The following is a 24,201-nucleotide window of genomic DNA, read 5'->3' as shown; positions in this document are numbered from 1 at the left end:
GATAAGATTGATTTAGGAACAAACGCATGTAGAATGAAGACAGGACATTGAGAAAATGGTGACACTGTGGCTGGTTAAAAGAATCTCACAGGGAAATACAACCTGAAATGTGACTCCTTTGAGTTTCATTATTAAGCCAATGAAATTCCAAGTGCTAATCTGGTTACTAAATATGGTTAATTAACGAGAATGGGGATATTAGTGGCAGGGAGGGGGCACGGCAGAGCTCCATTACACCCATCTGCCACTGGTGTAACTTAGAGCAGCCCCTAGGCTTCTCTAACGGATGTCAGGGCTGCAGTCAGTGCGGACTGGCTCTCGAGATCAGAATGCTGTAACCAGTTACTGATGCTCCAGACTCTCCGGTGCTCAGGGAAGCTCAACCACACAGGGATTTTAATAACAAACAAAGCCTGAGTCTCAGGGTGGGTTTACATTGCAGTGTAGACATACTCGGTGCGTTCCTTGCTCACTGGGGGCAGGGGTTTCCTACAGAATCTAGAATCACTAGGGGGTGATTCATACAATATTCCCCAACAGTGGCTATGCAAATTCCCCAGTCCTTGAAGCTTGACCTTCTGGGGAATAGGGGGAGGGACTGGTTTTACCTGTTTCCAGGAGGTTGGGGGACAAAGTGAGACTTTCGGAATAAAAGGCAGTTAAAACAGACTCAAGGGACAGGGCTTTCTTCCTGGGTGAGCAAATGGACAGGTGCTGGAGCCTGACTAGACCTGCCGGGGGAATCACAGTGCGGTGCAGAGGGGACTGCAAGTCCAAGCCCCCAGTCTGGAGGGAGAGAGATGCAGGTATCTGCCTAAAAGAGATGACAACTGGGAGCTGGAAAGCTTAACTGGGTGCCCTCAAGGAAGACCAGGAAGGGAGTCAAAGGTGACTCTGTGAAACTGATACACTGGGCATGCCATAGGGTAGCCAGGAAGGGCTGCAGCTGGTTTTCTAAAACGTTAAGATGGATTCAGATAACATTTTGTATTTACACATTATAGGCTTGATTGTTTATGCCTAGCAAATCTCCCAACGATTTCGTTGTACAATGAATGCAGGAGCAGGCTCATGAAAGGAACCAAAAAACAACCTATATGCCCAGGGGAGGTCCGGGTTATGCTGGCTGTGGACTTCTGCATTTCCTGACTTTTGTGCAATTCAATACAAGTTACAGTTTGATCCCTCAGTTCTAACTCTTTAAGGCAATGGGAGTTTTGCCAGAGTCTGAAGTCCAGTAGGGGATCCACAGTGCAGCCCTTACACTGTTGGGATATTTTCAGATGCAGTCTAAGCAGCAATGCTGAGATCCTGACCAGGGCCCTTTTCCACTGTTCAGGGAAAATGACTTTAGTGGCTAGCTTTTTTCAAAAATGCTCAACACCCAGCAACTCCCGTTGGGAACAAAGGAGAATTCCCCCTCCAGCCCCACGGAGAAGAAAGGAGATTGCTGGCTGCTGACTTTTTCTGGCCAATGGAGTTCAAGCCCACAAGGGGCTAAACACCCTCAGCTACTATTGAAGTCAAGGGTTTGTCTACACTAGAGTTTTTTACCTGGAGTAAACTGTCAGTTAACTCGAGGTAGCTTTTACATGTCAGTCTAGATTGTCCACAGACGTTCTACAGAACTATTTTTTAGTCACCAGATACATCCAAAGAGAGTTGAGGATGCTCAAGATGGATGAAGTGGGCTGTAGCTCACGAAAGCTCATGCTCAAATAAATTGGTTAGTCTCTAAGGTGCCACAAGTCCTCCTCTTCTTTTTACTAATAGGAGACACTCTAGTAAGTACTCCACACTAACATCTACAGTGTCTCAGTCTATCCATGTGCGGCATGGATGGGCACTGACCTGCTATGTAAATTGTTGCCTCTCTTTCCTGGTTGACACGCGGGTTCCTGACACAGCAGGACACTTTCTGGTTGGACTCTTCTGTTAGAACAATGGCAATCTCTGTTTGAAACAGGCCATTGGCCTCTTGGGATATTTTTTCAGAGGCTGATGGTAAGAGCTGCCCATGGAGATCTTTCCACTGAGCCTCGGGCTGTGGGTACCATCCGGATGATCGACACACAACCTTGATCCCTCCATCCTGATGTCCCTCTACAGAGATGTCCGGGCCAGAGCCCAAACCTGGAGGGGAATGCAGTGAACTGATGTTAATTCTACAATACCGTGTTATGAGCCAAATGTTTCATGACAGTATCTTCAAGAAATTTTCTATTAAACTAATAACTGAATGTGAGTCCATGAGTGTGATAGGCCAGTTAAGCAGTGAACCCTTACCGGAGTTGGGGACAGCCTGGGAGAACACCCCTTTGGGAATCGGGGGAGGACATGGATTCTTGTAAACTAGGAAAGTCTGGGACACCTGGAAGATGTAACCGCACTGACCAGGGTAAGGAGGAGATGATGTCTGGCAGGGGTGGCCAACCTGGGGCTCCGGAGCCCCGTGCGGCTCTTCAGAAGTTAACGCGCGGCTCCTTGTCTAGGCACCGACTCCAGGGCTGGAGCGACAGGGGCCAACTTTCCAATGTGCCGGGGGGTGGCTCACTGCTCAACCCCTGGCTCTGCCACAGGCCTTGCCCCCACTCCGCCCCTTCCCGCCCCCCTACCCCTGAGCCTGCTGTGCCCTCGCTCCTCCTTCCTTCCCCCCAGAGCCTCCGGCACACCACGAAACAGCTGATCGGGAGGTGCGGGGAGGCGCTCATCAGCGGGGCTGCTGGTGGGTGGGAGGCACTGGGAGCGACGGGCGTGGGGGGAGCTGATGGGGGGCTGCTGACATATTACTGTGGCTCTTTGGCAAGGTACATTGGTAAATTCTGGCTCCTTCTCAGGCTCAAGTTGGCCACCCCAATGTATGGTATTGTTCTATCCACTCTCAAGGCTTGATCCAGAGCCCCTTGAAGACAGCGTAAAGCCTCACATTGACGCTCTGGGCTTTGGATTAGGCCTAGAAGAGCTCTGTAGTGTCAGGCTAGATTGGTTATAGAGACCATTTCTTTTTGTTTTAATATGATCGACGCTCTCCAGTCTCAATAAATCTTGCGTTAATGAGAGTGTTTGAGTCTCAGGGCTAGACGACTCACAAACTGGTACCAGCAAAACCCAACCAATTTCAACTCACATCTTTGGTTCTTTCAGTGCAAGTCAGCGTGTAACGCTCTTCTTTTGGATGAGGGGTGTCTAATTTTTATTTAATTTAAATCAGTTGTGAAATGGGACACTGTTAATCTGAAAAGACGCACACATAGACTTGCACTGAAATCACAAAGGTGTTAATTCACACACTTTGTATCTTGTTTAGGCTGAGTGCATCGCATGCATGAGGGGCTCCTTGCATACCTCCATACCCCCCACAAGTCACTGTCCCATCCCCCTCTATTTCAGGGACTCCCTGCAACTCCCCCCAATCCCCCACATACCAGGGGTTCTGTGTGCACACTCCCATTCCCACTTCCACCCACGCTGTCCCTTTACTGTCCTATTTCCATGTCCTCCACACTGGGTCCTCATCCTTCCCATCATGCCATGGTTTCTGGGTGTCTCTTCTCCCCCATAGATTGGAAGGGTAGGGTGGATGGTTGGTGCCCTCTCCCCCATCTGGAGCAGGTGTTGAGGAGGCAGGACAATGGGAAGGAGGAAGGAAGGAAGGAAGTCTCCACCTCTCTGCTCTCCCTCTGGCTGCCCCTGCTGGCTGAGTATCCACCCCACGGAGGGAGAACAATTATTTCTCTTCTATCACTGGAGGTGTCAACATGATAAACTCTGTTGGCAGGGTGAGCAGGGCAGTCATGCTTCAAGGTGTTAATGGGTGCCATCAACAGATAGCAGCTCCATATGTCCCCCATTTTTGTTTTCTGATTGTCCCCAAGATCAACAGAATTCTAGCCTTTGATGCCAAGAAAATTCCCTAAAATTTTGGAATTGATCAGAGGTGGCATTCAGAAGTTATTGTGTTACAGACAGACCGATGGACGGAGAAACCCTATGTTCTGGAGTGTAAAGCCTGCACAAGTTCAGCCAGTTTTAATTATGATAGAGATTAGAGGCCCAAACTGAGATCATGATGCCAGCGTGCTGGGCACTGCTCACAGACGAGAAACCGAGGCAGAGAGATTTCCCCAAGGCCACAAAACAGTTCAGTTGCAAAGCCAGGAACAGTGCCCAGGGCTCCTGACTCCCAGTCCATTTGGCCCCACTGTCTCTTATTCATTGCTATTTTATCATATGTGCATATCCTTCATTTTCTCTAAGGACCATGGATAAGCTGCTACATAACCCAGGGGACTGATAGTTTGAGCAGAAGTAAGAACCACCTAATGGACATGGATGAAAGCTGAACTCTTCCATAACCTTCACTTGCAAAGCAAAGTTTAGAAGCATTCGCAGAGTACAGAGCATTTCAGCAAGCCCTTCAATGTGCCTGAAGTAAAAACAGCTCTGAAACAAGTTACTAACCTTCCACCTGCAGGAGCACGGAGGCTTCGTGGAAAAAGGTAAGTGATTGAAATAAACAAGTGTACTGTCCCTCGTCAGAAGGTCGGATATCGTATATTCTCAGGGAAACACCTCCATTGGTGAGGTCATCTTTCAGCAGCTCTGTCCTTCCCTGATATTCCAACATCTGATTTCCGTACCAGTCCTGCCCATCATGGTACAGGTGTGCAACTGCAGAGTGCTGGGATCGGAACCATCTCACCTCCATGCTCTGAGCGTTCATCCTGGGGGAGAGGTGGCAGGGCAGGGCGGCCTCCCCACCGACAGCCGCGGTGATTGGATGATCAGGTCCAGTCACTGTGAACTGTGCTGTGAAATGTGTAAATTAAATCAAAGAGGGGTTGCGGGGTGCGTTAATTCAGCAGTAAGACACACAGTAAGAGAGAGTATCTTGTATTAGAATACGCATGCCATGTACCCATGCAGTGCCCTCCACATGTGGATGAGGACAGGGTTCGTATGTGAATGTCAAGCATTACTTGTATTGGCTCTGAATCTGGCTCCACGCTTCTCATGGACACCCCGGGGACAACGGCGTGGGGGGCCCTGATTCTCTGATACTCCGGCGCAGGGACCGCCCCAGCTGCTGTAGGGAGGGCGGGAGGGCTTACAAAGCGTGCAGATATGCAAACAGATCGTCACTACGTAGGTGGTGACTCGAAAGGTAAAAACTTAGAGATGATGGAGAGGGAGGACAAGGGCAGGAGGCAGAGAACTGGTCCTTGTGCGGGGTCTCCGTGCACCCACCTGACACCAGCCTGTGAACCTGCAGAACGAGGCAGAGAGCGACGTAGCCAGGCAGAGCGGAGCTCGCTGTGGAGCCGGGGGAGAACGAGGGACTCTTCCCCGTCATCGTAGCTGGGTCTGGGGACCAGGAGAAATAACAAACCGGACGGTGAGTGAGTGTGATGCTGCGACAGTGGGGCAGGGGGGAGGAGGTAACCCGCCTTACTGCTGCCTAACATACACCAAAAGGGAAGGGATTTCCTCCGCAGTCCTTAGAATCATAGAATCATAGAATCATAGAATATCAGGGTTGGAAGGGACCCCAGAAGGTCATCTAGTCCAACCCCCTGCTCAAAGCAGGACCAATTCCCAGTTAAATCATCCCAGCCAGGGCTTTGTCAAGCCTGACCTTAAAAACCTCTAAGGAAGGAGATTCTACCACCTCCCTAGGTAACGCATTCCAGTGTTTCACCACCCTCTTAGTGAAAAAGTTTTTCCTAATATCCAATCTAAACCTCCCCCACTGCAACTTGAGACCATTACTCCTCGTTCTGTCATCTGCTACCATTGAGAACAGTCTAGAGCCATCCTCTTTGGAACCCCCTTTCAGGGAGTTGAAAGCAGCTATCAAATCCCCCCTCATTCTTCTCTTCTGCAGGCTAAACAATCCCAGCTCCCTCAGCCTCTCCTCATAACTCATGTGTTCCAGTCCCCTAATCATTTTTGTTGCCCTTCGCTGGACTCTCTCCAATTTATCCACATCCTTCTTGAAGTGTGGGTCCCAAAACTGGACACAGTACTCCAGATGAGGCCTCACCAATGTCGAATAGAGGGGAACGATCACGTCCCTCGATCTGCTCGCTATGCCCCTACTTATACATCCCAAAATGCCATTGGCCTTCTTGGCAACAAGGGCACACTGCTGACTCATATCCAGCTTCTCGTCCACTGTCACCCCTAGGTCCTTTTCCGCAGAACTGCTGCCTAGCCATTCGGTCCCTAGTCTGTAGCTGTGCATTGGGTTCTTCCGTCCTAAGTGCAGGACCCTGCACTTATCCTTATTGAACCTCATCAGATTCCTTTTGGCCCAATCTTCCTTGTCTGCCCCGGTTCCGAGCAGGGTTAGAGGTTGCTGTGGCTAAAACCCCAGAGCGGCTGTCTGGTTGCAAGAAACTCTCCAGGGCAGGGATGGTCTCTCACTATTGGCGTGTCCAGGGCCCAGCACCATGGGGCCCCCATCTCGGCTGGGGCATGTAGGTGTTACCATACTCCCAGTGAACGGATAAATAAGAATGGCGATATTAAGGAAAACAAGCTGGTGCAGGCAAAGCCCTTGAGTGTGGTAGGCTTAGGCCACTTATTGTTTTGGGGAAAGCAGCTCCATCTCCCTGTAACATCTGTCCCAGGTGAGGCTTCTCTGGGGATCTTGCTACCTCGGGACAGGGGTGGGGGGGCATCACAGCATTGCTTGCTGGGCTGCCCTTCGTCTTTCTGAACAAGCTCCTTCTCTGCTTCCTGGCCACACACATCAATGTAACATCATCTAGCGCCGGGGCTGGCAACCTTTGCGGCCTGTCAGGGTAATCCGCTGGCGGGCCGTGAGACAGTTTGTTTACATCGACCATCCGCAGGCACGGCCGTCCGCAGTTCCCAGGGGCTGCGGTTTACCGTCTCCGGCCAATGGGAGCTGTGGGAAGTGGCGGCCAGCACATCAGGGGTCAGACAGTTCCTTGGTGTACGTGGTTTGCCATCAGTTATTCATAGTTATATGAAAGGCAAAGACCTTTGGGCGTTTCTCAGACTCACAATATGTTTGAGTTACAAACATACAGCAAAATCTCATAACTCCCTACACAGCGTTGATACACACGTTATAACAAAATAATAATATGCAGCAGATTACAACTTACCTTACAAGGTATTCTTTGTACCAGATTTATCACAATTTTGTAAAAGTGGTGACAATATGAGAGTGGATGGTCACCTTCCCCTGTAGACAGCACCCCCGCACCAAAGCTTGAGCTGAGGACAACAAGAGCTGGACAATTCGCCACTTCCCTGGGTAGTTTGTTACAACGATTAATCACCCTCACTGGTAAAATTTTATGCTTTATTTCTAATTTCCCATGGACATGAAATCAGACTAAGTTTTTGAAACATAGAAACACTTGGACTGTCTGGGCTTGAATCAACCTAGATCAATGGGAAGCTTCAGGACCTGAACGTCAACTCCTAGAGCAAGTTTCTTCCCCTCATCTCTCTGCAGTGAAGTGGAACAAAAGCATGGAGCTGGAGAGCAAGGAGGAAGGTGTCAGTTGTCTTTGTTAAAGAACTGGGCTCACAGGGACACAGGAACTCGCTTGGGACAAAGACAAAAAAGGGACAGGGAGACAGTGAGCAAAGCTGGACTCTCTGGTAGCATGGCTTGGCAGAGCCCAGCTTTTGCCAAGCTGAACCCTCACATAGACTGTAACGCCAGAAGGGGCCATCATGATCATCTAGTCTGACCTGTTGGACATCGCAGGCCACAGAACCTCACTCACCCACTCCTGTAATAGACCCCTAACCTCCTGCTGAGTAACTGAAGTCCTCAAATCATGGTGCACAGGGTACGACTGGACCCAGTACAGGGAAGCAGAGCACTTAGGATGGATGTACATGGAGACGGAGGGGGATGGATGGAGGGAGCATGGCCAGCCTCTTTGAGGAGGATGGGGATGGAGGAGGTGTGGCCGGCTTCTTTGACAGTGATGAGGGACATGCCTGTCCCCTTTCGGGGTACTGGAAAGGAGAGACCAAGTGGGCAGGGCCAGGAGAGGCCAGGGTGAAATGAGTGTGTCGACACACGTCAGCATCACACATGACACTTTGGGGATGAATGCCCACAGAATCAGCGGCCATGTGTGGGGTAGGAGAATAGATGAAGTGATGTAAGGGAAGCAGCCAGGGGGGCTGTCTGCATTGCCCTGGGTTGTGCATTGTCCAGGGATGGGGTCAGTGAATGGAGGCCATCAGTGTGCATGGTGGAGAGGGGAGGAGGGAACAGGGCTGGTGGGTGAGTCACTGAGCACCTGCAAAAGCTACCCTCTCCCCGCCAGAAACACCCTGAGGGCAGTAGCAGCCTCACCTGCCCTCCCATGGGGTCAGCTTCCTCCCGTCTGGGATGCAAAAGGCATCATGGGCACAGACAGGTGCAATTTACACTCAGAGGGGGAGATTTTCATAAACACAGGGGAGTTAGGATCAACAGGGCTTGTGCTCCTGAATCCCTTAGGAGCTTTAGAAAATCTCCCCCTCCCTGCATGAGTTGCACCGACTCTGGCCTCACGTGTTTGCCTTCCATCTTTCACTCTCTCACTCTGGAGCTTCACAGGAGTGAGTTCTGGATGAAAACACCTGCACGCTTGCAAGAACGCCCGAAGGGAAAATTACTCCTGGCTATCGGTTCCTACGGCTGTCAGTAAATAAAGCAGATTGGCAAACGAATCTGAACCTGGCAGTGGAGAAGTGACTGGACAGGTCTTCTGAATCTGTGTGGGTATTTCTACAGCCATAGCTGATTTCCCGGTAGGAACATTACTCTTTGTCCTCCAAATCCTTGGAGTGGCCCCAGGGGTGGCAAGTTTGTATAGTTTTTGGTGGTGCCCAGAACAGGTCCAAGTCTCCCCCCCCACACCCACACACACACCTGCCTTGTAAGCATATATATATATATTTAAAATAATGTAAAAATGTGAGGGCTCTGGGGTGGGGCTGGTAATGAGGGGTTCATGATGCAGGAGGGGGCTCAGGGCTGGGGCAGAAGGTTGGAGTGTGTGGGGGGGGCAAGGGCTCTGGCTGGGGCTCAGGGCTGAGGCAGAGGGTTCGGGTGTGGGGGGGTGAGGGCTCTGGGGTGTGGCGAGGCCGGGGATGAGGAGTTTGGGGTGCAGGCAGGCTGCCCCTGGCTGGATCCAGAGAGGAGGACTCCCTGTAGGAATGAGCTACTGCTATCAGTTATCAATATGTAGTAGATCGTAAGAACCTGCTATCTGCTGTAGCAAATGCCCACAGGTAGCAGATTTCCCCCTGTACTCATGGCAGGACAAAGTATTATCTAGACCTTTCCTCCTGACACGTGTGTGTCCAGCTCGCTCTTAAAAATCTCCACTGATGGAGATTCTCTTCCCTAAGCAATTTATTCCAGTGCTTCACCACCCTGACGGTTAGGAAGTTTTTTCTGTTGTCCAACCTAAACCACCCTTGCTGCAATGTAAGCCCATTGCTTCTTGTCCTATCCTCAGAGGTTAAGGAGAACAATTTTTCTCCCTCCTCCTTGTAACCACCTTTTATGTCCTTGAAAACTGTTATCATGTTTCAGGCTTCCCTCATAGGTCGTGTTTTCTAGACCTTTAATCATTTTTGTTGCTCTTCTCTGGACTTTCTCCAAGTTGTCCACATCTTTCCTGAAATGTGGCGCCCAGAAGTGGACACAATATTTTAGCTGAGGCCTAATCAGCACGGAGTAGAGCGGATTAATTATTTCTCACGTCTTGCTTACAATACTCCTGCTAATACATCCCAGAATGATGTTTCCTTTTTTTGCAACAGCGTTACACTGTTGACTCATATTTAGCTTGTGATCCACTGTGACCCCCAGATTCCTTTCCACAGTGCTCCTTCCTATGCAGTCATTTCCCATTTTCATAGAATCATAGAATCATAGAATATCAGGGTTGGAAGGGACCTCAGGAGGTCATCTAGTCCAACCCCCTGCTCAAAGCAGGACAGATCCCCGACTAATCATCCCAGCCAGGGCTTTGTCAAGCCTGACCTTAAAAACTTCTAGGGAAGGAGATTCCACCACCTCCCTAGGTAACACATTCCATTGTTTCACCACCCTCATAGTGAAAAGTTTTTCCTAATATCCAACCTAAATCTCTCCCACTGCAACTTGAGACCATTACTCCTTGTCCTGTCATCTGCTACCACTGAGAACAGTCTAGATCCATCCTCTTTGGAACCTCCTTTCAGGTAGTTGAAAGCAGCTATCAAATCCCCCCTCATTCTTCTCTTCCGTAGACTAAACAATCCCAGTTCCCTCAGCCTCTTCTCATAAGTCATGTGTTCCAGTCCCCTCATCATTTTTGTTGCCCTCCCCTGGACTCTTTCCAATTTTTCCACATCCTTCTTGCAGTGTGGGGCCCAAAACTGGACACAGTACTCCAGATGGGGCCTCACCAATGTCAAATAGAGGGGAACAATCACGTCCCTCAATCTGCTGGCAATGCCCCTACTTATACATCCCAAAATGCCATTGGCCTTCTTGGCAACAAGGGCACACTGCTGACTCATATCCAGCTTCTCGTCCACTGTCACCCCTAGGTCCTTTTCTGCAGAACTGCTGCCTAGCCATTCGGTCCCTAGTCTGTAACGGTGCATGGGATTCTTCCGTCCTAAGTGCAGGACTCTGCACTTGTCCTTGTTGAACCTCATCAGATTTCTTTTGGCCCAATCCTCCAATTTGTCTAGGTCCCTCTGTATCCTATCCCTACCCTCCAGTGTATCTACCTCTCCTCCCAGTTTAGTGTCCTCTGCAAACTTGCTGAGGGTGCAATCCACACCATCCTCCAGATCATTTATGAAGATATTGAACAAAACCGGCCCCAGGACCGACCCTTGGGGCACTCCACTTGATACCGGCTGCCAACTAGACATGGAGCCATTGATCACTCCCCGTTGAGCCCGACAATCTAGCCAGCTTTCTATCCACCTTATAGTCCATTCATCCAGCCCATACTTCTTTAACTTGCTGGCAAGAATACTGTGGGAGACCGTGTCAAAAGCTTTGCTAAAGTCAAGGAACAACACGTCCACTGCTTTCCCTTCATCCACAGAGCCAGTTATCTCGTCATAGAAGGCAATTAGATTAATCAGGCATGACTAATTAGATTAGATTAGTCAGGCATTTTGTATGCATGTAACTGATTGTTCCTTCCTAAATGGAGTGCTTTGTATTTGTCCTTATTGAATTTCATCCTATTAACTCCAGTTTATCCAGATCATTTTGAATTTTAACCCTATCCTCCAAAGCACTTGTAACCCCTCCTAGATTGGTTTCATCTGCAAACTTTATAAATGTACTCTCTATGCCATTATCTCAATCACTGATGAAGATATTGAACAGAAACGTATCCAGAACTGATCTCTGCAGGTCGCCATTCGTTATACCCTTCCAGCGTGACAATGAACCATTGATAATTACTCTCTGGGTTTTCCAACCAGTTTTTCACCCACCTTATAGTAGCTCCATCTAAGTTGCATTCCCCTAGTTTGTTTATGAGAAGGTCATGTGACACAGCTTATACCATATACCATATAATAAGATCTACCATGTCAACCAATTCCCCTCCTCCCCTGCCCCATCAACAAGGCTTGTTACCCTGTCAAAGAAAGCTATCAGGTTGGTTTGACAGATTTGTTGTTGACAAATCCATGGTGACTGTTACTTATCACCTTATTTTCTTCTAGATGTTTGCAAATTGATTCCTTAATTATTTGATCCATTATCTTTCCGGGTACACCAGTTAAGCGGAATGGTCAGTAATTCCCCGGGTTGTCCTTATTTCCCTTTTTGTACATTGGCACTATAATTGTCCTTTTCTAGTCTTCTGGAATTTAAGAAGTGGGTTTTTTACCCACAAAAGCTTATGCTCAAATGAACCAGTTAATCTTTAAGGTGCCACCAGACTCCTCGTTTTTTCTCCATCTTTCATGACTTTTCAAAGATAATCGCTAATGGCTCAGATATCTCCTCAGTCAGTTCCTTGAGTATTCTAGGATGCATTTCATCAAGCTCTGGTGACTTGAAGACATCTAATCTGTCTAAGTAATTTTTAACTTGTTATTTCCCTATTTTAGCCTCTTCTGATCCTACCTCATGTTCACAGGAATTCACTACATTAGATGTCCAATCACCACCAACCTTCTTGGTGAAATCCGAAACAAAGAAGTCATTGAGCACTGTGACGAAGTGGGACGGTTCTTAATGTTTCCTCTGAATAGTGTGGGGGTGCCTCAGTTTCCCCTAGGCAGTTCTTAAGTATCTAGGTGGTGGGGTAAGGGTGTATGATCATTGCAGAGCCCTAGAGGGCCGGTGTGTGCAGGAGTCTGGACACAGAGAATGGCCGACACCCTGTTTCCTGGCAACTGATGGCCTGGGCCCTTCCCCCCTGCAAGGTGAGAGCTAAAGGGTTGGAGAACAAAGGAATCAGGTGACCACCTGGCCCGGGAAAGGAACAAAGCCCAGAGGAGGAGGGGCTGGAGGGAGTTTCAGTTTGGGGCTGGCTGGGACATGGCGTGAAGGGCAGACGGGGTTGTCTGGCTCACTGCCCCCCAAAATGGACCCGGCTGAGGGGTCCCGTTCTCTGCACCTGCAAGCTCTGTTTTAGACCATGTTCCTGTCGTCTAATAAACCTTCTGTTTTACTGGCTGGCTGAGAGTCCCGTCTGACTGCGGAGTTGGGGGGCAGGACCCTCTGGCTTCCCCAGGAGCCCCACCTGAGTGGACTCACTGGGGGGAAGCGCAGGGAGGGGCAGAGGATGCTGAATGCTCCGAGGTCAGACCCAGGAAGGTGGAGCCGGGGGAGCTGTGTGTCCTGCAGACAGGCTGCTCACAGAAAGGCGACTACCCCAGAGTCCTGACTGGCTTCATGGGGAGCAGCTCCAGAGCATTGCCCAGGGACTCCGTGACAAGCACTTCTGCCATTTCCACATTTTCTGTTAGTTTTCCCCCCCTCATTGAGTAATGGGCTTACCCTGTCCTTGGTTTCAGAGTAGCAGCCGTGTTAGTCTGTATCCGCAAAAAGAACAGGAGGACTGGTGGCACCTGAGAGACTAACAAATTTATTAGAGCATAAGCATTCGTGGGCTACAGCTCACTTCCTCGGATGCATAGAATGGAACATGTAGTAAGAAGATATATATATACATACAGATAAGTTGGAAGTTGCCATACAAACTGTGAGAGGCTAATTAGTTAAGATGAGCTATTATCAGAAGGAGAAAAAAAGTTTGTAGTGATCATCAAGATGGCCCATTTAGACAGTTGACAAGAAGCCTCTCACAGTTTGTATGGCAACTTCCACCTTCTCTGTTTGTGTATACATCTATCTTTTTCCTACATGTTCCATTCTATGCACCCGATGAAGTGAGCTGTAGCCCACGAAAGCTTATGCTCTAATAAATGTGTTTGTCTCTAAGGTGCCATAAGTCCCCCTGTTCTTTTTTTCCTGTCCTTGGTGTTCCTCTTGATTCTAATGTATTTGCAGAATGTTTTCTTGTCACCCTTTATGTCTCCAGTTAGTTTGATCTCGTATTGTGCCTTGGCCTTTCTAATTTTGTCCCTACATATTTGTGTTATTTATTTATGTTCATCCTTTGTCATTTGACCGAGTTTCCACTTTTTGTAGGACTCTTTTTTTTTTAAGACCATTGACAATCACCTGGTTAAGTCAAGGTGGTCTCTTCCTATCTTTTCTATGCAGTGTTATAGTTTGCTCTTGTGCCCTTAATAATGTCTTTTTGAACAACTGCCAATTGTCTTAAATTGCTTTTCCCCTTAGACTTGCTTCCCATGGGATCTGACCTACCAACTCGTCGAGTTTGCTAACGTCTGCCTCCACTGTCTTTATTGTCCTGTTCTCCTTCCTACCATTCCTTAGACTCGTGAACTCGACAATGTCATGATCACGTCCACCCATGCTGCCTTCCATTTTCAAATTCTCCACCAGTTCCTCCCTATTCATCAAAATCCGAGCTAGACCAGCCTCTCCCCGGTAGCTGTCTCCACCTTCTGAACTAAAAAATTGGTTCCAATGCGTCCCAAGGACTTGTTGGATAATCTGGGCCCTGCTGTGTTGTTTTCCCAACGGATGTCTGGGGAGTTGTAGTCCCCCATCACCACCAAGAACATAAGGTTTGTTCTTATTTGCTGACTTGTCCTAAATTGCTAAAAACTGCAATATGATGTAGCTAATTTCTATGGGTAGCAGTGTCTTACACTACAGGTATATCGGTAGGAATTTGCTACCTGTAGCAGCGACAGGTCCTACTTTGCTAAAAATTGCTATCTGATGTAGGCTTCAGTGGTAGCCGTGTTAGTCTCTATCAGCAAAAAAAAAAAAAAAAAAAACCAAGAAAAAAACAAGACGTCCTTGTGGCACTTTAGAGACTAACCAATTTATTTGGGCATAAGCTTTCGTGAGCTAGAACCCACTTCATCAGATGCACGTGTATATATATATCTATCTTCCTACTGAATTTTCCACTGCATGCATCTGATGAAGTGGGTTCTAGCCCACAAAAGCTTATGCCCAAATAAATTGGTTAGTCTCTAAGGTGCCACAAGGACGCCTTGGTTTTTTTTTTTAATCTGATGTAGCTAATTCCTACAGATAGCAGTTTCTTACACTATTAGGTGTGTGAAACTGCTTTCTGTATAAAGAAAAGGAGGACTTATGGCACTTTAGAGACTAACCAATTTATTTGAGCATAAGCTTTCGTGAGCTACAGCTCACTTCATCGGATGCATTCAGTGCTGTAGCTCACAAAAGCTTATGCTCAAATAAATTGGTTAGTCTCTAAAGTGCCACAAGTCATAGAATCATAGAATATCAGGGTTGGAAGGGACCTCAGGAGGCATCTAGTCCAACCCCCTGCTCGAAGCAGGACCAATTCCCAGTTAAATCATCCCAGCCAGGGCTTTGTCAAGCCTGACCTTAAAAACCTCTAAGGAAGGAGATTCTACCACCTCCCTAGGTAACGCATTCCAGTGTTTCACCACCCTCTGAGTGAAAAAGTTTTTCCTAATATCCAATCTAAACCTCCCCCACTGCAACTTGAGACCATTACTCCTCGTTCTGTCATCTGCTACCATTGAGAACAGTCTAGAGCCATCCTCTTTGGAACCCCCTTTCAGGTAGTTGAAAGCAGCTATCAAATCCCCCCTCATTCTTCTCTTCTGCAGGCTAAACAATCCCAGTTCCCTCAGCCTCTCCTCATAACTCATGTGTTCCAGTCCCCTAATCATTTTTGTTGCCCTTTGCTAAACTCTCTCCAATTTATCCACATCCTTCTTGTAGTGTGTGGCCCAAAACTGGACACAGTACTCCAGATGAGGCCTCACCAATGTCGAATAGAGGGGAACGATCACGTCCCTCGATCTGCTCGCTATGCCCCTACTTATACATCCCAAAATGCCATTGGCCTTCTTGGCAACAAGGGCACACTGCTGACTCATATCCAGCTTCTCGTCCACTGTCACCCCTAGGTCCTTTTCTGCAGAACTGCTGCCTAGCCATTCGGTCCCTAGTCTGTAGCTGTGCATTGGGTTCTTCCATCCTAAGTGCAGGACCTTGCACTTATCCTTATTGAACCTCCTCAGATTTCTTTTGGCCCAATCCTCCAATTTGTCTAGGTCCTTCTGTATCCTATCCCTCCCCTCCAGCGTATCTACCACTTCTCCCAGTTTAGTCCTCCTGTTCTCTTTGCGAATACAGACTAACACGGCTGCTCCTCTGAAACCTGCTTTCTGTATGAATTTGCCACCTCCTACTTCGCTAGAAAACTTGAAAGTAGCTATACTTGAACAAAAAAATCTTCAGAAACAGACTTCCAAGAGAAACAGCAGAACTAAAATTCATTTGCAAATCTAACACCATTAGTTTGGGCTTGCATAGGGACTGGGAGTGGTTGGCTCATTACAAAAGCAGCTTTGCCTCTCCTGGAATTGACACCTCCTCATCTATTATTGGAGTGGACTACATCCACCCTGATCGAATTGGCCTTGTCAACACTGGCTCTCCACTTGTCAGGTAACTCCCTTCTCTTCATGGTGTTGGGAACACTGGGGCATGGCCACTAGGTAACTCGAGGGGATGGAAGACCACGAGTGTCGATGAAGCCCCCTCGCACTAGGCCCCGGTGTCCTTGGCCCCCCCGCTCCTGCCTGGAGGCACTCGCAGCAGTTATGCTGAGGATCTGCAACAGTATGTTGCAGAGTCAGACTGCCTGAAACTAAGCAAGGCCAAACAGGGGAGATATGGAAGAACAATGCTGAATAAAGCAGCTTTATGTATAGTTTAACAAATGATACAGAGAATCAGGGAACTAGCTGGGAACGGGATTGGCTGGCTATATGGATACTTGGAGCAGCTTGCTATTGGATAAGTATGCTGGGAAAAAGGATGTATAAAAGCCTGTGTAACTTCCTGCTCTGTTGTACAGGATTTGAGATTCAAATCTCCCTGTACCTTTTTGAAGCTTCAAATAAACTTTTCTGCTTCTCCACCCCGTTGTGATTATTGGGTGTAGCACACCGGATAACGAACCAACTCAAGCTGTTGTTCAGCCTCTCGGCACTGGGTGCCGGCAACAATGTGTCAGTATATTTATGTCTGCATCTGTAATTTTCATTCTATGCATCTGAAGAAGTGGGGTTTTTACCCACGAAAGCTTATGCTCAAATAAATCTGTTAGTCTTTAAGGCGCCACCAGACTCCTTGTTGTTTTTGTGGATACAGACTAACATGACAACCCCCCGATCTCTGATGTAGCTAATTCCTACGGGTAGCAGTGTCTTACATAATAGGGTGTGTGAAACTGATATCTGTAGGAATTTGCTACCTGTAGCTGGGAGAGGTAGTGAATTGTTACCCTTAGCAGTTACTGATACATGAGGTTGTTATTTGTTGACTTGTCCTAATTTGCTGAAACTTGCCAGTGGGATAGAAACATAAATTGTTCAGCTTCCAAACGTCCCCGCCTGAATTCATTGTAGTGGGACATGGGACACGTGGAGGATAATTTAAACTCTTAATTTCCTTATGGTTCGCCAGAGTGTAGATTCCAGCAAGCTCCTGGGGTAATATCTCATTGGAAATGAAAGGGCTTGTTCAGAAAGAGATTTTGATGTCTGTAGGGTAAAGATGAGCCAGATGGTCTTGTCTCCATGCAGGTATATTTTATTCTTGGGGCAAAGGGTAGAAAAAAAGAGAGAAGTATTTTGGATTTCCTATTTCCCCGACTGAGGGCCATCTAGGTTCACCTGACATTTTTCCTGGCAGAAGCAGTTCCGATCTATTTATTACAGGGTCAAAATATAGCTGTCATCACACAGAGGCATTAGTGATGGTGGAGGTGAGAAGAGGGCCAAAAAGTGTAGAACTGATCAATGAAATTGCTTTTAATTGTTCACTTTATTAATATAACTTTATAAGTAACTTCTGTTCTCTGTTTGCCATTCCTTACACTTGTCCATATTGTAACCCAAACTCCATTTTAACTTGTCCCAAACCCCATTTTGAAATGCTCACTCCATTTTGTAAACCCTGCTGCAAACCTTCATTTTTGCAAAACCCTGCTGTAACCTGATTCGTGTAGTTTCGATGTGGGAATGAGGTCTGTATGGATGATGGAATCAACCTCCAGCCCCAGCCGGCCCTGATGAAATCAAGTGTAAACACCAAGGGCTGAAGATGCAGACAACAGCCCTGACAAAGCAAGAAGAGTCCACCCTCAAAAGGAAAGAACAAAAGTACAATGGAAGGAAGATCAAAGCCAGGTCCCAGGCTGAAAGTCATGTCTACAATTGATGGGTGATCAATCACACTGAACCCAGAGGCAGCCTGACACAGCAAGACCTATAGGCTCTGGATTCAAACTAAAAACCTACAAAAAGGATGGGGGAGATGGAAGACTTTGGGTAACGTTCTGCTTCCAGCATCAAGGGGCATCGGTGCGCGCCCAACAGAGCCCCAGCCCTCCCTCGTGCCTGGCTTTCCTGGCCAGTGAGCCGCCACCAGCTACGATCCCGAGCTGCGAACCCAAGCCACGAACTCAAGCTACAATCAGGACTGGTAACTATCTAGCAGCTGCAGGACACCTGATGTGTGTGTGTGTGTGTGAGTATACATAGGTATTAGATATTAGTTCTTGGTCATAAATCAAATTGTGTTATTATAATAAATGTGACATCTTGTCTTGTCCCCTGGAAAGATCCTGTGTAATTTTATCTGTGTAACAAAAGTCCTTTCCCTCCCCCAAACGCACCCGTGCACATGGAAGCCATAAGATTGCTGCAACCTAAATGCCCTGATGGCAAACGGCATCTGCCAGCTGTCCTGAGCACCCCAGAGGAGCCAGGCACGGTGTGGCCTGGGTGCTCCTTCATCTCTCCCGTACTGGTGAGGGCAACCCTCCCTCCCCCGGGCTCCTGGTGGCCCCAGGGCTTCAGCAGCTTCCACCCGCACAAACGCCCCTCCTACCACCGCGGCTTGAAGATGTACCACCTTCTCCTCCTCCACCCCATGGCTCGAGCTTTGGAGGCATAACTGAGCCTCCTGTTGGTAAAGTGCTCAGGATCTCTGTGACACGCGACACAGGATGATTATAAATGTTGTTACTAAGGATCTCAAACTCAGACACACTTTAGTGGGGAGACAAAGAGTTCTAGGTTCGGGCTTCTCCCGCAAACAAACAAAGGAGCCAGAGAAGCAGCCTAGCAAAATAAGCAAACCTACCCTGTTATTTCTGTTGGGAGCAAACCTAATGCTGAAAACTGCAGCTGACAGAAAGTGATATAAACTAGTATCACACAGATCTCTCTCTTGTTCCCAGAGCTTTCGGATAAACTCTGCCCAGGCCCAGCCCAATCACACTCCCTACTTTCTTCTGGCTTGTCTCGCTCAGCACACAACGAAATACGCACAAGATGACCTTTGGAAAGATGAGAGTTTCAGTTGATGAGCCTGCCGGGTAATAGGGGCTGCTGCTGGAAATACAGCGGGGCGGGGGAATATACCAGAGAGATTAAACTGATCAGGCCTTTGGAGAATTTACCAGGGAAATCCAGAAAGTTTGTAATTTGGGATTCTGAAGAAAAGTCCTGATAAATGAGAGCCAGGATTTCCACTGACTTGCTGTGTAACCTTGGGTGCTTCTCCTCGAACTTTCCCCTCCTCTGTTAACCTGAGATTCAGAGTAAATAGGCCGGCTACAATTCTGGTTTCAGCAGCAGGATCTTTTCACCCCTCAGAATCAATCAGCTGGGGTTAGATACAAGGGAGGTGGGAAGCACATCAACGTCTGTGGGATATAACAGTTGCAAAAATGCAATCCCCACTGGTGGACTGAATGAAAGCAAAGCTTTGAGACCGGGCCAGAAATTCAGTCAGAGTGGAAGACAAAACTTCTGCTCTAAAAAGAAGAAGAAAAATTCCGAATTAAGAATTCAGGGAATCCCAGCAGCAATAAGACAACTTGGCAACCTGCTATGAGACGTTACGCAGCCAGATACACTAATAAGGTATTCTTTGTGTAACCCTTCTGCCCGTCAGAGTTGGCAGCAACAAGGGCCGGGTTCAATATCTAGGGGTTCCATTCCAATAACACAATGCAAACCGGCTCGAGCCCCCACCCAGTGACCTGGGAAAAATATATACCACCCCCGCTGGGCGCCTCCAAGAGGCAATACTTCCCCTCTCGCAAGCACATAGTCTGAGTGTAGCAAAAGTCTTTTAATAACAGAGAGAAACAATGTGGCATTATGTTGGGGAAACACCCCCAACAGGATTCCTAACACAACCCATGAGCAAAAACAACCCCACCCCAGGCAAATTGGGGCATGCCCTTTTCCCTTTGGTTCTTGAGTCCAGCAACCCCAAATCACCCAAAGTCCCAAAAGTCCAATGCCCCAAAAGTCTCTGTCCCTGGTCAGGGCAGCCCCAGAGTTCGAAAGTTTATCGGCGGAGCTTTACCTCCCAACCTGGGTGGAAATGGGACGGGGTAAGAGGCACCTTACGTGATCTGAAGCTGACCGCCCCATAGCTCCATAGCGGCGCTCCGCCAGCCGCCCCACGAACTCCTTCGCTCAGCTGCGCTCCGCTCCGCCAGCCGCCCCACAAACTCCCTCGCTCAGCTGCGCTCCGCTCCGCCAGCCGCCCCACGAACTCCTTCGCTCAGCTGCCCCACGAACTCAGCTCCACGGCCCACAAGCAGCTCCTGCCATCCACACACTGCTCCGCGTCGAACTGCTTCACCAGCCGTCCCGCAAACTGCTCCACAATATATCTTCAGGCTCCCCCACTACTTAACACAACACTCAGTGATTTCAGCTCTTAGGTGAATTCAGCTTATAGTAGGGGAGCCCCAGTGCTGGTGCACTGTCAGCCCAAAGTGAGCTCAGCAGCCTATAACTAGACTTCTAACGAAATCAAAATTAGCTCTGATATTCCACAGTGGAGAGAGGAGGAAGTGCAATCAGCATGTAAGGCCCTCACCAAGGGGCCCATGCCACCAAGTACTACTACTTGTCCCCAGCCTCTCTCTATTCACACAGTTTTGGAACCCATGACCCTTGCCTAGCGAGTGCTACTTAGTTGATGGTGAATCCCTCCATCATAACAAAAGGCCACGTACAGTTCCAAGCACAGTTCCCATAATCAGGGTAATAACAATTTATTCTTCCTGCCCCAATAACAGAGACACTGGGGATCCCACAGCAGCCAAAGTGACCATTTGGGCAGCTATGGTCTCATTCTAGGCGTGGTGGGTGTGCCTATGCAAATGAGATCGGCCCCTGAAGTTCTTTTCCACAACTTGCCACACCTCACCACCAGATGTCAGGGTGGAGCTCATCCTGACACTGCTTACATCCTCCCCCCAGCCGAGACTTTGTCGTCCCGACAAATCACACTCCCTTTATACCAACTCATTGGTTTCCTCCAAAGGGCCTCAGGAAGCCCACTTTAGCTTCCACAAGCCTGTGTGCTATATGTATTGGCTCCTCACTAGTCACCCCAGGTGCATCATAAGTTAACCGTTTCACTGGTCTTATCACCCTGTCTCGTCTATTGAGAATCTCTGTTGCCGAGGTAGGGGGAACATCCTCTTGAGTGACGGATGGAGAGGCTTCCCTGGAGGGTCCCTCGGCTACTGGCGTAGGCCCCTGCACTCCTAGTTCTAACGCTGGAGGGTCCAAGGTGCCCAGGACATCCTCTACCTGTCTGTCCCCATTGTCCAATAACCTGTGTGTGTCATCACAGGGGGGTCTCATCAGCAGCACCGGGGTATCAGAAATGGGCCTAAATAGTTCCGCCATTGGGTTTAGGGCGGAAGAGGGAAAACTCTCGTTTGGTTCAGCTGATCGAGACTGAAATCTTGTCTCCATCCCAGGATACACCAGGGTTGTGTCTTCCTCCTCAGACTCACTCTCAGATGTGCAGAATAGGGGTAAGTTAGCTGCAGGGGGCCCACTGTCTGTGTTGGATGGCGGCTTTGGTCTAGCACCTCTGTTCTGCCCGGCGGCCCTGCCGTGGCCCATCTCACAAGGGGTGCTTACCAATTCCCCCACAGGGAGCAAAAGGTTTCTATGCACCGTCTTTATTTGCCCTGGACCGTCTTCAGGTTTGATCTTGTAGACTGGCAGATCTCCCAGCTTTTCCATCACCAGGTAAGGTATTGCCTTCCATCTGTCAGCTATCTTGTGTTTGCCAGCAATACCCAAATTTCGCAGCAGGACTCTGTCCCCCGGCTGGAGCTCCTGCGAACGCACTCTAGCATCATATCGATGTTTGTTGCGGTCTGCGTTCTTCCGAGCCGCAGCGGTAGCTAAGCGATAAGCATCCCGCAGCTTTTCTCTTAGTCGGGATACATACTGCTGATGAGTTTCATAGCTATCTCCATCCTCTGATACACCAAAGCACAAGTCTATGGGTAATCTTGGTTCTCGCCCAAACATCAAGAGATATGGGGTGACTCCCGTAGCATCGTTCTTTGTGGCATTGTAGGCATGCACCAGAAATGCGACATGCTGGCTCCAGGTTGCCTTCTGCTCTGGTCGCAAAGTTCCCAACATATCTAATAGGGTTCGATTGAACCTCTCGGGCTGAGGATCACCTTGGGGGTGATAAGGCGTTGTCCTAGACTTTTTAATTCCTGCTATCTTCAGCACCTCCTTCAGAAGGTGACTCTCAAAATCCCGCCCCTGATCAGAGTGTATCCGAGCCGGGAATCCATAGACTGAGAAATATTTGTCCCACAATACTCGAGCAATGGTGGTGGCCCTCTGATCACGTGTGGGATATGCTTGTGCATACCGTGTAAAATGGTCAGTCACTACTAGAATGTTTCCAACATTCCTCTTGTCTACCTCCACAGACAAGAAATCAATGCATACCAACTCCAAAGGTTTGTTGCTGGTGATGTTCTTGAGATATGCAGCCCTCGTGGGCAGAGTTTTCCTTTGAACACATCGAGCGCAAGTCTCACATTTCCTGCGAACATCTTCAGCCATTCGGGGCCAATAGAACCTACTACGAATAAGTTCCAGGGTCCTCTCCATCCCTAAATGCCCAAAGTCATCATGCAGGGCCCTCATGGCCAGGGCTCTGTACTTTTTTGGCAGTACTAGTTGTGCTCGTCGTTTTTGTAAAGGGTCAGTGGTCATTCGGTGTAGCACTCCCTGAATCAGTTTTAGTTTGGTCCATTCTCTCAATAGTAGTTTACCCTCCGGGTTAGGTGGGACAACCGCAGCTGGGCTTCGCCCCTCCCTTTTGGCAAGTAGTGTATCACGAATGTCAATATCTTGCCGCTGGGCTTCTTGCCAGTCAGCCGCATTGAGCATGGGCAAAGGAGATTGGTCTAATGCAATATAGTTCACCGAAGCAGAAGGCATGCATTCAGGGGGCAGGCCCAAAGCTTCTGCAACACATCCCTGAAAGTCTTCACGGGCCTCTGGCTCTCGGCGACTCACACTGCAAATAGCTCTCACTCCATCTGTGGGTATCACAGCAACTTCTGGAGCCTGCGGACGCCTGGACAATGCATCTGCATCTACATTGCTTCTCCCTGATCGGTACTGAATGCTGAACTCATAGCTAGCCAAGGCGGCCACCCATCTCTGCCCTGTAGCATCCAGCTTAGCACTTGTTAACACATAAGTCAGTGGATTGTTGTCTGTCCACACCTGGAACTGAGCACCATACAAGTAGTCTCGAAATTTCTCAGTGATGGCCCATTTCAAGGCCAAAAACTCCAGCTTGTGGGTGGGATAGCGAGTTTCACTATCAGACAATCCTCGGCTGGCAAAGGCTACCGGTTTACATTTGCCTTCCACTTCCTGGTACAGGACTGCTCCCAGACCCTCCAAACTGGCATCAGTATGCAGGATAAATGGTTTGCTTGGGTCAGCAAAAACTAGGACTGGAGCATGAGTTAGGCAAGTAATGATTTCTCGAAAAGCCCTTTCACATCTCTCATCCCACCGTGGCCCAAATGGTGCAAAGGGGCCATTGTGTCTCTGCACAGGAGGCTTTGGGGACCTCCCCTTATTCTTGGACTTAGATTTGTTCTTGCTGGACTGATGTCCCCTGGTAAGATCATTCAGAGGCTTTACAATCGTAGCATAGTTTTTCACAAATCTGCGGTAGTAGCCACTAAATCCAAGGAAGGTCTTGAGTTCTCTGTAGTTACTTGGACGTGGCCATGTAGTGAGTGCTTCTATTTTATCAGGATCGGTACTCACACCTTCTTGGGACACAATGTGACCCACATACTTCACTGAGGTTCTGCAGAACTGGCATTTGTCAATTGAAAGCTTCAGACCATAATCCTCCAACCTATCAAGCACTTTAAGAAGTCTTTCTTCATGCTCCTCTAAGGTTCTTCCAAACACAATCAGGTCATCCAAATAAACTAACACTTGCAGTAAATTCATGTCTCCCACAACTTTCTCCATGAGACGTTGAAAGGTGGCAGGTGCTCCAGAAATCCCTTGGGGCATGCGTTCGAACTGATAAAACCCTAATGGGCAGATGAAGGCTGTCTTCTCCTTATCTTCTTCTCCCAGAGGGATCTGGTAGTATCCACTTCGAAGATCCAACACAGAGAACCACTGGCTTCCCAGCAAACAGTCTAAGGCGTCTTGCACTCGAGGCATAGT

The 24,201-nt window shown here is 48.5% G+C and overlaps 1 protein-coding gene across 1 annotated transcript in view; it reads right to left on the bottom strand.

Moving 5' to 3' along the window:
* Positions 1–24,201, bottom strand: part of LOC140904265 (butyrophilin subfamily 2 member A2-like) — a 61,195-nt gene that overhangs the window by 29,019 nt on the left and 7,975 nt on the right. Inside the window, exons 2-4 of the mRNA XM_073326760.1 lie at positions 5,248–5,364; positions 4,462–4,809; positions 1,852–2,133 (exon numbers count right to left, since the gene is read on the bottom strand). Coding sequence (XP_073182861.1) covers positions 1,852–2,133; positions 4,462–4,809; positions 5,248–5,353 — 736 coding nt within the window. The 5' untranslated portion in view covers positions 5,354–5,364. The remainder of the gene's footprint in view (positions 1–1,851; positions 2,134–4,461; positions 4,810–5,247; positions 5,365–24,201) is intronic.

Source organism: Lepidochelys kempii, chromosome 28 (genome assembly GCF_965140265.1).
Source record: "Lepidochelys kempii isolate rLepKem1 chromosome 28, rLepKem1.hap2, whole genome shotgun sequence".
NCBI classification, from domain to species: domain Eukaryota; kingdom Metazoa; phylum Chordata; order Testudines; family Cheloniidae; genus Lepidochelys; species Lepidochelys kempii.
This window is presented reverse-complemented; position numbering and strand designations above follow the sequence as displayed.